Raw genomic sequence first — 13294 nt, forward strand, 5'->3', positions numbered from 1 at the left:
GCTCCCGCTCCCCCTCTCAGGTGTTCGTTCGAGGGCGCCAGTCTGCCCATCATTACACACACCTGTCACCATCATTACGCGCATCAGCACTTCCTTGAGCTCACCTGGACTCCATCACTTATTGATTGCCTCCTCTTTATCTGTCTATTCCTCAATTTGATCCCAGTGTCAGCATTAATGTCGTTATGTTTCCCTTGTCCAGACGCGGTCCGTGTTTTGTTTCATGTCTGTCATTTATTAAATATTTACTCCCTGTACTTGCTTCTCGTCTCCCAGCGTCTGTCCTCACACAGAATATTAACTAGCAACACCTACATGTACTTATGCAAACGTAGCAGTCCAAGTCAAGTTCCTAATACAGTGGCTCCTCCTGGGATTCATGACCAGAGCTCCAACTCCAACCACTGTAGGTGGTGTTTACCTAGAGTTGCCTCTTCGTCACCAACTTCCATCCCTTTGGATACTCGTCCATGACCCCTTTGAGTCACATTAAAGGAAATAAATAAAAAAGGTTTGTCATATAACGGTTTGTCACTGGGGAGGGTGAGTGTGACTCAGAGTCTCTCTCACGGAGGTAGTGTCATGTTAACAACTTTGCCCCCTCAACATTTCCGACACCAGTCTAAGAAGTTGGTGTAGAGAGCAGAGATGGGGGGATTGAGGTGAAGATAAATAGCCATAGCACCTCAAGGTAGCCTTCCCCAGAACAGCACCAAGCCTCATACCTACTTTTGTGTTCCCAAAATGCAAACATGGTGTTATTTGTCTCGACAGGTCTATCATCAAAGCACAGCCCAAGTGCCCTCTCTTCACATGCACTTGAATTATCCATGGGTGCGTTGTGCGTCTTCAGCTCTTACAAGGATGGAGCAATGAGGTAATAAAACAAGGACTATTAGTTTCTCCAACAACATTTTCTACATACTATCATCCATATTCTGCATGAAAATAAAATCCATTAATGCTTTGTTATTCCAATGAACTGTGGATTTCTAGGTTCAGATAAGAAGCAGATAAACGCAATCTTGTTGACAACTGTACTTTCATATGAAGTTTTACTAACACTTAGAGACAGGGCCATGACAACAGAACAACTACTATGACACAAACATAACAAGCATGCAAAAAGTATGACTGAAGACTCTGTCCTCTAACACACTGTGACAGTAGCCTGAGCAAATGATGCTTCCGTCAAGGTCACTGCAAGTACCCTGAAGTTTGTTTGGACAATTTATCCTTCACATGATTACTAGTGATCTGGTTGGTCCTGCTGACAACAGCCGTGTGAACTGCAACATCAAAACAGGAAGCAGTCAGTCTAAAGTTGTTCTTTAGAGATAATATGGAGACCATTCATCTAATGAACTGTAGTTCCTTTAATGGATCAAAAACATGTTTCAAATTCAGCTTGAGGGACCAATACTTTGCATGCCTAACACTGGAAGAGTAACACAGACACATTCGAACAGACCTGCGCACATAGTAAAATTTGGAGTGAATGGCTTTATTTAGAAATACAATTACAAAACAACAAGCAAACAATGTGCAAAAACAATATCATCCAACAACCTAACTAATATTGTATTCATATTTATTAACTTAAATGTATCATTACATTTAGCAGCCAGCAACTGATTCTGAAATAAATAAAACTACACATAGGGATGAGGTGTACAATACATTTCATTGGTCAGGTTGATTGTTGAAGGTGGTTATGTGAGCAACATACCAAGGTGACGGGCCTTGTCTCCTTCACTAAAAGATACAAGCACCTATTGGTGCCATTTGAGACATGCTATGCTGTAATTACCTGTCTGATGCGATACCAGAGGTGCTGTCTTCTACAGAACATACAGTTTACTGTACTGTTCTACTGAATGACGCTATAGTTAACCAGTGCTAGGAGTTGCAGTGAATACGTGCATTTAATAAGAGGACTTATATGAAATGCCTAGTCTAACAAGTATAGATATGTGAAGAGTTATTGCTCCCACTGATGGCCCAATGAAAATTATACAAGAATATGTATGATGTGACGCCAAACTTGACCCCATAATTGTACGAACTTTTTCATAATAAATCACATTTCTGAGATGATTTCAAACACATACAAGATACGCATGGTCTGTTTCTTCATCCAGAGAACTAATGTAGATTTTGTGCACTTCAGCATTCATATCACACTATCAGCATCATTAACACTAAGGTGAGAGAGGTGAAGGCATAGAGGTGTATATTAAAGCACACACCATCTGGTGGAAGGAGTCCATTGGAAGTCGTGCTGAAACCCTGACTTGAGATACATGCCAACCTTCATATAAATCATATTGATGATATTGGAGGATCTGTGAGAAAGTTAATGTTGTGCAACTTTCCCTCAGATCAGGATCATACCATTAGAGGCAATAAGGTGTCTCAGCCTCCAGTATTTATGCTGCAGTAGTTTGTGTCGGGGGGCTAGGGTCAGTTTGTTATATCTGGAGTACTTCTCCTGTCCTATCCGGCGTCCTGTGTGAATTTAAGTATGCTCTCTCTAATTCTCTCTTTCTTTCTCTCTCTCGGAGGACCTGAGCCCTAGGACCATGCCTCAGGACTACCTGACATGATGACTCCTTGCTGTCCCCAGTCCACCTGGCCGTGCTGCTGCTCCAGTTTCAACTGTTCCGCCTGTGATTATTATTATGCGACCATGCTGGTCATTTATGAAGATTTGAACATCTTGGCCATGTTCTATTATAATCTCCACCCGGCACAGCCAGAAGAGGACTGGCCACCCCACATAGCCTGGTTTCTCTCTAGGTTTCTTCCTAGGTTTTGGCCTTTCTAGGGAGTTTTTCCTAGCCACTGTGCTTCTACACCTGCATTGCTTGCTGTTTGGGGTTTTAGGCTGGGTTTCTGTACAGCACTTTGAGATATCAGCTGATGTACGAAGGGCTATATAAATACATTTGATTTGATTTTGATTTGAACAAGGAAGGTCCGTAAACAAAAACTAGAAACTGAATCGACATTTTTTTTTAATATACTAAAAGGGCGAGAGCATTGCTGGTGGGGAGTTACAAAACAATCATACTAAAAGCAAGCATACGCAGTACAAAAGCAGTGTGACTGACTAGACTCACTGAGATTCACCCTTCACGGTTTTGTCAATAACCCACCTCCATTTTGAAAATGTAAATTAGAACATGTCTAAATTCTACTGTGTGCAGCTCAGGCAGTTCAGCTGTGGCGACCGTTGATGATGTTCCCCCCAGGAGGAGCGATGTGGATGGAGATCAGTATAGGCCGGAGTATCTGACCAAAGGGTCTAAATGGTTAGACAGAGGAACAGGCCAGAGGGTCAGAGAGGTACACAAGTCAGTAATGCATTACTAGTATCTGTCGCTCAGCTACTAAGTATGTAGACTCACGTGGAGAGCACTTCGGAGGGCAGGTCTGTGATGTAAGAAGGGATCTTCCGGCCTGTTAAGAACTGGGCCACCTCATTAGTGAAGGTGTTACAGTTGTGCTCAAACAACCTATACTTGTCACCTCTATGGAAGAATAACAACAGAAAGCAATCTCAGATCTAAATCATGGCTGATGTGTCCACCAAGGTGGTGGTGTATGAGGTGAGTTACCCAAAAACAACACTTTTTTTGTGACACATACACACCTGTATGTGTTCTCTCCTAGCAAGGACAGGTAGTCCATGAAGATCTCCTCTGTCACCTCTGTGTTTCCAAATTCCACCACAATGTCTTGGGAACCAAGCATTGTTCCACCCTAAAATGCATAAAGTCCATATTATCCAACAAAACACCAACCCCCAAAACTTCTCTGTATCTCCAATGAGTTTAACTTCCCTCCTCTTTGAAGGTCATACCAATGTAGGCCGAGTCTTACTCTCAGCTAGTGCAAACCTATGCTAAAGAGTAGAGGGCACACTGAAGTAGGTCTTACCAAATATTAGGAGGATATTAGCCAATACATCATTTTAGGCTTACCAGTGAGCAGCTGGAAATACCCACTCCTCCAAAGTAGAACTTGTCTCCATAAACCACAATGGCTGAGTGCCTGTGACAATTGAAACACAAGACTGAGTGTACAGTAATGGATGGTTACAATATGGACATGAAAATAATCATTCGAAGGATTGCAGTGACAGTAAAGACAACATTGTGTGGATTAATTGTATTGTCACAAAAATATAGGTGGGAGAATTCTTACCAAATGCCATCAAGTTGTTTTCCTGTAACACATTAAAATACATGATACATGATGATGATTCAATACATGATTCAACATGATACAGTTGAAGTCGGATGTTTACATACACCTTAGCCAAATACATTTAAACTCAGTTTCACAATTCCTGACATTTAATCCTAGTAAAAAATTCCCTGTTTTAGGTCAGTTAGGATCACCACTATTTTAAGAATGTGAAATGTCAGAATAATAGTAGAGGGAATGATTTATTTCAGCTTTTATTTCTTTCATCATATTCCCAGTGGGTCAGAAGTTTACATACACTCAATTAGTATTTGGTAGCATTGCCTTTAAATTGTTTGTAAATTTTGGCCCATTCCTCCTGACAGAGCTGGTGTAACCGAGTCAGGTTTGTAGGCCTCCTTGCTCGCACACGCTTTTTCAGTTCTGACCACAAATGTTCTATAGGGTTGAGGTCAGGGCTTTGTGATGGCCACTCTAATACCTTGACTTCGTTGTCCTTAAGCCATTTTGCCACAACTTTGGAAGTATGCTTGGGGTCATTGTCCATTTGGAAGACCCATTTGCAACCAAGCTTTAACTTCCTGACTGATGTCTTGACATGTTGCTTCATATCCACAATTTTCCCTCCTCATGAAGCCATCTATTTTGTGAAGTGCACCAGTCCCTCCTGCAGCAAAGCACCCCCACAACATGATGCTTCCACCCCCATGCTTCACAGTTGGGATGGTGTTCTTCGGCTTGCAAGCCTTCCAAACATAACGTTGGTCATTATGGCCAAACAGTTCTATTTGTGTTCCAGCAGACCAGAGGACATTTCTCCAAAAAGTGCGATCTTTGTCCCCATGTGCAGATGCAAACCGTAGTCTGGCTTTTTTATGGCGGTTTTGGAGCAGTGGCTTCTTCCTTGCTGAGCGGCCTTTCAGGTTATGTCGATATAGTACTCGTTTTACTGTGGAAATAGATACTTTTGTACCCGTTTCCTCCAGCATCTTCACAAGGTCCTTTGCTGTTGTTCTGGGATTGTCTCCTTCCTGAGTGGTATGACGGCTGCGTGGTCCCATGGTGTTTATACTTGCGTACTATTGTTTGTACAGATGAATGTGGTACCTTCAGGCGTTTGGAAATTGCTCCCAAGGATGAACCAGACTTGTGGAGGTCTTGGCTGATTTGGGGGGATTTTCCCATGATGTCAAGCAAAGAGGCACTGAATTTAAAGGTAGGCCTTGAAATAAATCCATAGGTAGTCCTCCAATTGACTCAAATGATGTCAATTAGCCTACCAGAAGTTTCTAAAGCCATGACATCATTTTCTGGAATTTTCCAAGCTGTTTAAAGGCACAGTCAATTTAGTGTATGTAAACATCTGACCCACTGGAATTGTGATACAGTGAATTACAAGTGAAATAATCTGTCTGTAAACAATTGTTGGAAAAATTACTTGTGTCATGCGCAAAGTAGATGTCCTAACCGACTTGCCAAAACGATAGTTTGTTAACAAGAAATGTGTGGAGTGGTTGAAAAACGAGTTAAGGACTCCAACCTAAGTGTATGTAAGCTTCCGACTTCAACTGTATGTGTGTGACCGAGGCTTGATGCTGCTGATTAGCATGCATGTCAATCAAGCTCGCACACACCTGTTTCACTCTTGTCTTGTGTGTCGCTAGCTAGCTAGCTAGCATTTTAGCTAACGTAAAGGTTGCAATATTGTTGAGCTGAAATTGTGAAGAATAAGCCTTTGAATAGCTCGACTATATACTGTATAAACCAAGCTCAAACGTACTTCAATTGGCAGGTTGTATGGAACTAGCTAGCAAGTTAATAACAAACAAAAAATGATGCATTGCAAGAGTAATGTTGGCCAACCCAGCTAGCTAGCCATCAACTGGTTCAAAGGCTTGCCGACGTGCTCAATCAATCTCAACCGGCAGCTAGCTACTATAGCTATACAGCTTCATTATATGGGGAATTTGTCGTTTATGAGCTTCACTTACCTAACATGATGGGGCTGAGATTGCGAGCCACTCCTTTTGACAGGTCGTATATATACACAGTTGTACACTGTATGTTGTTGTCATTTTTATTAATTACGTTAAACCCCCAAAATATGTGTTTGTTAGCTAGCTACGTTAACAGTAACGTTAGCTGTCTTGCCTTTCTACTGACTGCTGGTTTTGCAAGGTTGCTTGTCTACTGAAAAATGTCACGAGATTATATTATCAGCTAAATTACCTGAACGTTGTATCTATGACGTTAGATATTTCTATGTCTGATTACAATATACAAGTACCCTGGCTGCCAGAGACAGTTGTCCCCCATAAAATTGCAGATTGGCATGGTAGTGCATCAGCGCCTCCATGCGTCCATATAGCACTGTAGAGGTTCTGTGGTAGAATGTCTCTCTTATAAAAAAGCATTGCCATGGTATTCTCTATCAAATCCCCAACTACAGCTCCTCGCATCTGAACATTATCAATAGTCTTTCTAGCCTATTAAATGGGATTCACCCAGTATGGACTGGGGAGTGACCATTGCGCGAGACAGTCGCTCTCCACTGTCCAGGCGCCGAATTTCGGATTTACTATTCCCGCCGCTGTCCATGGTGCTGAATCTCATTTTGCTGCTTTTAGCCTGTTTGTTTACTTGAAAAACATCGTACCTTTCTACACTCATGACAGAGCTCACGAAGTCTTAGCCCTTCAAACACCATCAACATGTAAGACTTACCCCAACCAAAATCAAGGCAGCCTTTAGTAATGGGCTAGCTATTATGAGGTGAAAGTGCATCAGCATCTTCATTTGTCCTCATAGTGCAAAGGTTAGTTGGGGGTGATGTGATTGTCCTCCACCAAGTCTAAAGCAAGTAAATACAATACACCCATATTTATGTGTTTATTGTTGTTGCACCTGAGTCTTCAAGCTTCAGATCCAAGGGCATAGTGATTGCAGTGTTGTGGACATCAATCATGGAATTGGACAGCAAAACCAACATTTATTGCATTTCGAGACTTCAAGGTTTGACAGGTGAGTTAAGGGTTCTAACAAGTGTCTCATATAAAACTATTTTTACATTTGTATACTTTTGGTTGGCATAACAAAACCCTCTACATATTCGGTTATGATCCATCAGGAACTTGTAGTTCACTCCCACTTTGTTCACCCACAGGTTTACTCACTAAATAAGTGTCTGAAGGTTGTTGTCACATACAGTGCCTATCATAAGTATTCACACCCTTGAATTTCTTCACATTTTATTGTGTTACAAATAGGAATTCAAATGGATTTAATTGTAATTTGTTTGTCAACGATCTACACAATATACTCTGTATTGTCAAATTGGCGTGGTCTTCCTGTCTGGGTTATTTGGCCTTGTGTTTTAGGTTATTGTCCTGTTGAAAGGTACATTACTCTCCCAGTGTCTGGTGTAAAGCAGACTGAAGCAATTCCCCAGTCTTTGCCTATGTCAAGCATACCCATACCACCATGATGCAGCCACGACCATGCTTGGAAATAAGGAGGCAGTTACTCAGTGATGTGCTGGATTTGCCACAAACATAAGGCTTTGCATTTAGGCCAAAATTGTATTCCTTTGCCCTACTTTAGAAATGCTTACAGGATGGATGTTTTGGAACATTTGTATTCTGTATATTTGTATTATTCTTTTCACTGTCATTTAGGTCATTTTTGTGGAGACACTACAATGTTGTTGATCCATCCTCAGTTTTCTCCCATCACAGCCATTGAACTCTGTAGCTGTTTTAAAAGTACCAATGGCCTCACGGTGACGTCCCTGATCAGTTTCCTTACTGTCCTGCAGCTCAGTTCAGAAGGACGACTGTTTCTGGGTGGTTTAATATACAGTATAATCCACAGCATGCTTAAAGAGATATTCAATGTCTGATTTGTTGTTGTTACCCATCTACCAATCACTGCCCTTCTTTAATAGGTGTTCGAAAAGCTCACTGGTCTTTGTAGTTGAATCTGTGCTTGAAATTCAATACTTGCCTGAGGGACCTTACAGATGTTGTATGTACAGTATGGGGGACAGAGGAAGGGTTAGTCATTCAAAAATCACGTCAACCCCTATTATTTCACACAGAGTGAGTCCATGTACATTTTACTCTTGTACTAATTTAGGCTTGCCTAAACAAGGGGGGTGAATACTTATGCAATGACTATATTTATTAGTTATTTAATTGTTGTACATTTTAATTTCCTTTTCACTTTGAAATGTTCAATTATTTTGTGTAGATCAATGACAAAAAAACATCACACAATGAAATATTTCAATCAAAATTTGTAACTCAACAAACAAGGGTGAAAAAAGGAGGGTGTATTAATCAATCAATCAAATATATTTATCAAGCCCTTTTTACATCAGCCGATGTCACAAAGAGCTATACAGAAACCCCAAACAGCAAGCAATGCAGATGTAGAAGCACGGTGGCTAGGAAAAACTCAACTCCCTAGAAAGGCAGGAACCTAGGAAGAAACCTAGAGAGGAACCAGGCTCTGAGGGGTGGCCAGTCCTCTTCTGGCTGTGCCGGGTGGAGATTATAACAGTATATGGCCAAGATGTTCAAATGTCCATAGATGACCAGCAGGGTCAAATAATAATAATCACAGTGGTTGTAGAGGGTGCAACAGGTCAGCACCTCAGGAGTAAATGTCAGTTGGCTTTTCATAGCCGATCATTCAGAGTTAGAGACAGTAGGTGCGGTAGAGATAGAGAGTCGAAAACAGCAGGTCTGGGATAAGTTAGCACGTCCGGTGAACAGGTCAGGGTTCCATAGCCACAGGCAGGACAGTTGAAACTGGAGCAGCAGCACGACCAGGTGGACTGGGGACAGTCTCTTAAGTGAATACTTATGATACCCACTGTAAAGGGCTCTACACAGTCTACACAAATGGATCCGACCAAGGAGAGTGATGCAAACAGACTCCATCGGATCTGTTTGCCTGAACTGTTTAGACCACTTAAGGATTTGCAAAGTAAATTTACACTCTTGAAAAGAGCCTGTCCACAGCCAGACCATAAGTCATATTGGAACCTGTGATTGAACAATGCTGTATATCAGTGTTATACTATATCACAAAAGGAATATTTATAGATTTTAATAGGGTTGCACTGTGTTTGTGTGTGCGCACGCATTTGCTTGTGCTTGCATGAGTCATATCCTGCCTGTTTTCATTTACATGTTCAGTCCAGTAGAGCAATCAATGTATCATGTATTATCCATTTTGGAATGATAAAAACAATAGTTTTGTTATACTCTAGCAAAGGTTAAAGTAGAGAGGTTGATCTACCAACACCTCCTTTTGCTTTTCATTGGTCACCTTGGAAACAGTTTCCATGACATCTGTAGGTTGTCGATTATGCAAGAGACTGTGGATGCTGTGGGAGGGGTATGTAGGCTTTTCAACAATGGGGCAAAGCCTGGGACAAATGTGGATACAGCTTGGGACTTCCCCAATAGAGATTCAAATGAAATCTAATTGTATTTGTCACATGCTTCATAAACAGATTTAGACTAACAGTGAAAATGCTTACTTACTGGTCCTTACTGGTCCTTTTCCAACAATGCAGAGTTAAAAATAAAAAAATAAAAAATACAAATAGTGACACAAGGAATAAATATGCAGTGAATAATAAATAACAATAACGAGTAAAAAAATAACATGGCTATATACAGGGAGTACCGCTACCGAGTTGATGTGCAGGGGAACAAGGTAATTGAGGTAGCTATAAAGTGACTAGGCAACAGGATAGATAAGACAGTTGTGTGTGTGTGTGTGTAGTCAGCATGCATGTGTGGGCGTGTGTATGTGTGACTGTGTGGTCAATGCAGTACTCTGGTTATCCATTTGATTAGCTATTTATCAGTCTTATTTAGCATTATTATGGCTTGGGGTAGAAGCTGTTTAGGATCCTGCTGCTTCCAGACTTGGTGCACTGGTACCGCTTGCCATGCGGTAGCAGAGAGAACAGTCTATGGCTTGGGAATTATTTACAATTTTTTGGGCCTTCCTCTGACACCACCTAGTATAGAGGTCCTAGATTGCAGGTAGCTTGGCCCCAGTGATGTACTGGGCCGTACTTACCACCTTCTGCAGCGCCTTGCGGTCGGCTGCCTTGCAGTTGCCGTAACAAGCGGTGATACAGTCAGTCAAGATGCTTTCAAAGGTGCAGCTTGTTGAACTGCCTAGAAGGCCAGTATCCTGGAGTCGCCTCTTCACTGTTGACATTGAGACTGGTGTTTTGCGGGTACTATTTCATGAAGCTACCAGTTGAGGACATGTGAGGCATCTGTTTCTCAAACTAGACACTCTAATGTACTTGTCCTCTTGCTCAGTTGTGCACCGGGGCCTCCCATTCCTCTTTCTATTCTGGTTAGGGCCAGTTTGCGCTGTTCTGTGAAGGGAGTAGTACACAGCGTTGTACGAGATCTTCAGTTTCTTGGCAATTTCTCGCATGGAATAGCCTTCATTTCTCAGAACAAGAACAGACTGATGAGTTTCAGGAGAAAGTTCTTTGTTTCTGGCCATTTTGAGCCTGAAATCGAACCCACAAATGCTGATGCTCCAGATACTCAACTAGCCAGTTTTATTGCTTCTTTAAACAGCACAACAGTTTTCAGCTGTGCTAACATAATTGCAAAAGGGTTTTCTAATTATCAATTAGCCTTTTAAAATGATAAACATGGATTAGCTAACACAACGTGCCATTGGAACACAGGAGGGATGGTTGCTGATAATGGGCCTATATAGATATTCCATTAAAAAATCTGTTGTTTCCAGCTACTATAGTAATTTACAACATTAACATTATCTACACTGTATATCTGATTAATTTGATGTTATTTTAATGGACAAAAATGTTGCTTTTTTTTTCAAAAACAAGGACGTTTTCTAAAGTGTCCCCAAACTTTTGAATGGTGTAGCTGATATGGCTGACTTGCTTAAATAAATGTGGTTTCTACTGATAATTGAGATGTACAAACTATGGTATAAGGGAATGACGAGCGGATCATTTCGATTAGGACAGTAATGAGCGAGTTAGGATGGACATAGTCAATATAATTATTTATTCAGCACTTTTGAAATGTACAGCGACAGAATTCAGAACATGGGCCGTTCTTACAGATTTCCAAGTCAGGGGTCAAATAAGCATATAAACGGTGCATATACGCAGACAATGAAAGCTCTTACAATATGTGATGATGACATTTCTCTAAAACAGGCTATAGGCTACATGTGAACCACCAGGTCAGAACAGTAGGCTAAATTATGAGAGGAAAAGCGACCAAATTATTAGGGTGAGGCACATCGTCTACTAACAGCTTACTACACAACATACAGTTAGTATTACTTTCTTAGCTACAGTATACATATATCCTTGGCATATTACATCATTTATGCAGCAGCATACAATAGAAAAAATGTCTCACCTTGTTGTGCTCACTTGAACAGCAAGGTGGCGCGGCAGTCCTTCGTGGGCAAATTTTGTCATCAAAGTCTGGCATTCTCTGGATTTATGGTGCTTTCAAGACAACTGGGAACTCGGAAAAAAGCAAGGTCTAATCATGACGTTAGTGATCTTCAGGGCGGAGCTCTAGAAAGAGGCCCGAGTTTCCGACTTGGAATTCCGAGTTGGATGATCGTTCACTCCACTGAATAGCATGCTAGTGATTGCTTTGCGATGCTTGCAGTTAGCCACTGATTCCTTCCAAACCACTCATTGTTGAATTTGCGATTTCCAACTTGTTGTGTAATGTTTATGTCCAATGGCCGATGAGCACCAATACGTTTTATCTATCATTTCTCTTCATATGACAAGGATTGAAAATGATTTACCAGTAGATTGTCAATTTAATTCATGATGATGACTGCTAGCTTGCTAGCTAAGATTTTGAAATATGATGTTAACATTATCAGTCCAATCAAAGCTACTGCAGATATAACGTGATTTGACGTAATTGTATCTGTGGCCAATGACCTGAGCCAATCATGGTGCAACTAGAGAACATTACCAACCCCTACGCTCTGTATTTTCGCTGGCTGCCCCACCACCACAAAAAGCACTGAGCTAGGCTGAAACACCTGCATTTTGGAGCTGCCTTATTCAAAAAAGCGAAAAAGAGACCATGTTTGTACGTGGCTTTATTAACTCAATTATATTGTTTATTGTTGTTTTTTTACATTGTTTGCAAACTGATATGTGACACATATTGAGGCCAAAATAACATGCAAAACAGGGACACAAAAAAAAACTGGTGGGCCTGCCCGAGATGGCGGGTCACCACTGTGCCGTTGTACATGGAGAAATCAAATTACACTCAAATTACCCTACGATAAGAGTGGTTGGGGCAAGTCTGTGTAAGAAAATTATTTGTGTTATCAATCAAATTATTATTAAATGAGGCTCTACATATTTTGGTTGAAAAACATAATCTTATTTCCTTTAGAAACCATTGTCGTTTTTCCAATCTTGTACTTATCTTGTTTGGTTTTTGGTTACATGTACTGTAGAAGAAATATGCCTTCTTTTAGTTATTTTAGAAGCCCCTTGCTGTGTAATTAATGGCTGGAGTGCCATATTTGGAACCATTTATGCACACAGATGGAGGTGTAGACATTCCCCAACCAAACTGCAGAAGGCTTTCATTTCCAATTCAGATCTTTCCTGTCCATTCAACTGTTACATAAAACTACACTGTCCCAGTCCCAGAATCTTGCAATATACAATATAATTTCCTAACCATCACACAAATAGGTGCACAGACATCTTCTGGATATCAGATCCCCAATTGTTTAAAGAGATTTAAAGCACGTTCTCTGTTGGTTCAATGTTGAGATGAGCCTGTTTCATGCCATCTGTTGTGTGGATCAAGTTACAGTTTATGCATCAATTCCATATGAATAGGGAAATAAAATAGGTACTAAAATTATGAAATGAGATGGTGCCTATCTTTCCTATTAATTCGGGATAGGGGCATGTACATAGCTTGATAACAGATAGCCTAGCATCACATGGGACCTAGAATTATGTTGACATTAGATAATTATCCTGGATATTTTAACAATA

General features: G+C 40.9%; 1 protein-coding gene across 1 annotated transcript; it reads right to left on the minus strand.

Annotated features, from left to right (window-relative positions):
* Positions 1 to 1488: 1488 nt before the first annotated feature.
* On the minus strand, positions 1489 to 6594 carry LOC115103633 (desumoylating isopeptidase 1-like). The gene is made up of 6 exons (XM_029624476.2): positions 6204 to 6594; positions 4210 to 4231; positions 3987 to 4056; positions 3656 to 3765; positions 3411 to 3533; positions 1489 to 3307 (listed from the first exon to the last, which is right to left on the minus strand). The coding sequence occupies exons 1-6, from the start codon at positions 6208 to 6210 to the stop codon at positions 3220 to 3222; spliced, it is 420 nt and encodes a 139-aa protein (XP_029480336.1). The 5' UTR covers positions 6211 to 6594; the 3' UTR covers positions 1489 to 3219.
* Positions 6595 to 13294: the final 6700 nt, after the last annotated feature.

The sequence above is a fragment of the Oncorhynchus nerka genome, linkage group LG21, assembly GCF_034236695.1.
Source record: "Oncorhynchus nerka isolate Pitt River linkage group LG21, Oner_Uvic_2.0, whole genome shotgun sequence".
Classification (NCBI taxonomy): domain Eukaryota; kingdom Metazoa; phylum Chordata; class Actinopteri; order Salmoniformes; family Salmonidae; genus Oncorhynchus; species Oncorhynchus nerka.

Coding starts and splice junctions, on each gene's coding strand:
- LOC115103633 (XM_029624476.2), bottom strand. Junction 4,057..4,209: donor AAACAACTTGATGGCATTTG/GTAAGAATTCTC, acceptor CAATTGTCACAG/GCACTCAGCCATTGTGGTTT. Junction 3,766..3,986: donor GTATTTCCAGCTGCTCACTG/GTAAGCCTAAAA, acceptor TATGCATTTTAG/GGTGGAACAATGCTTGGTTC.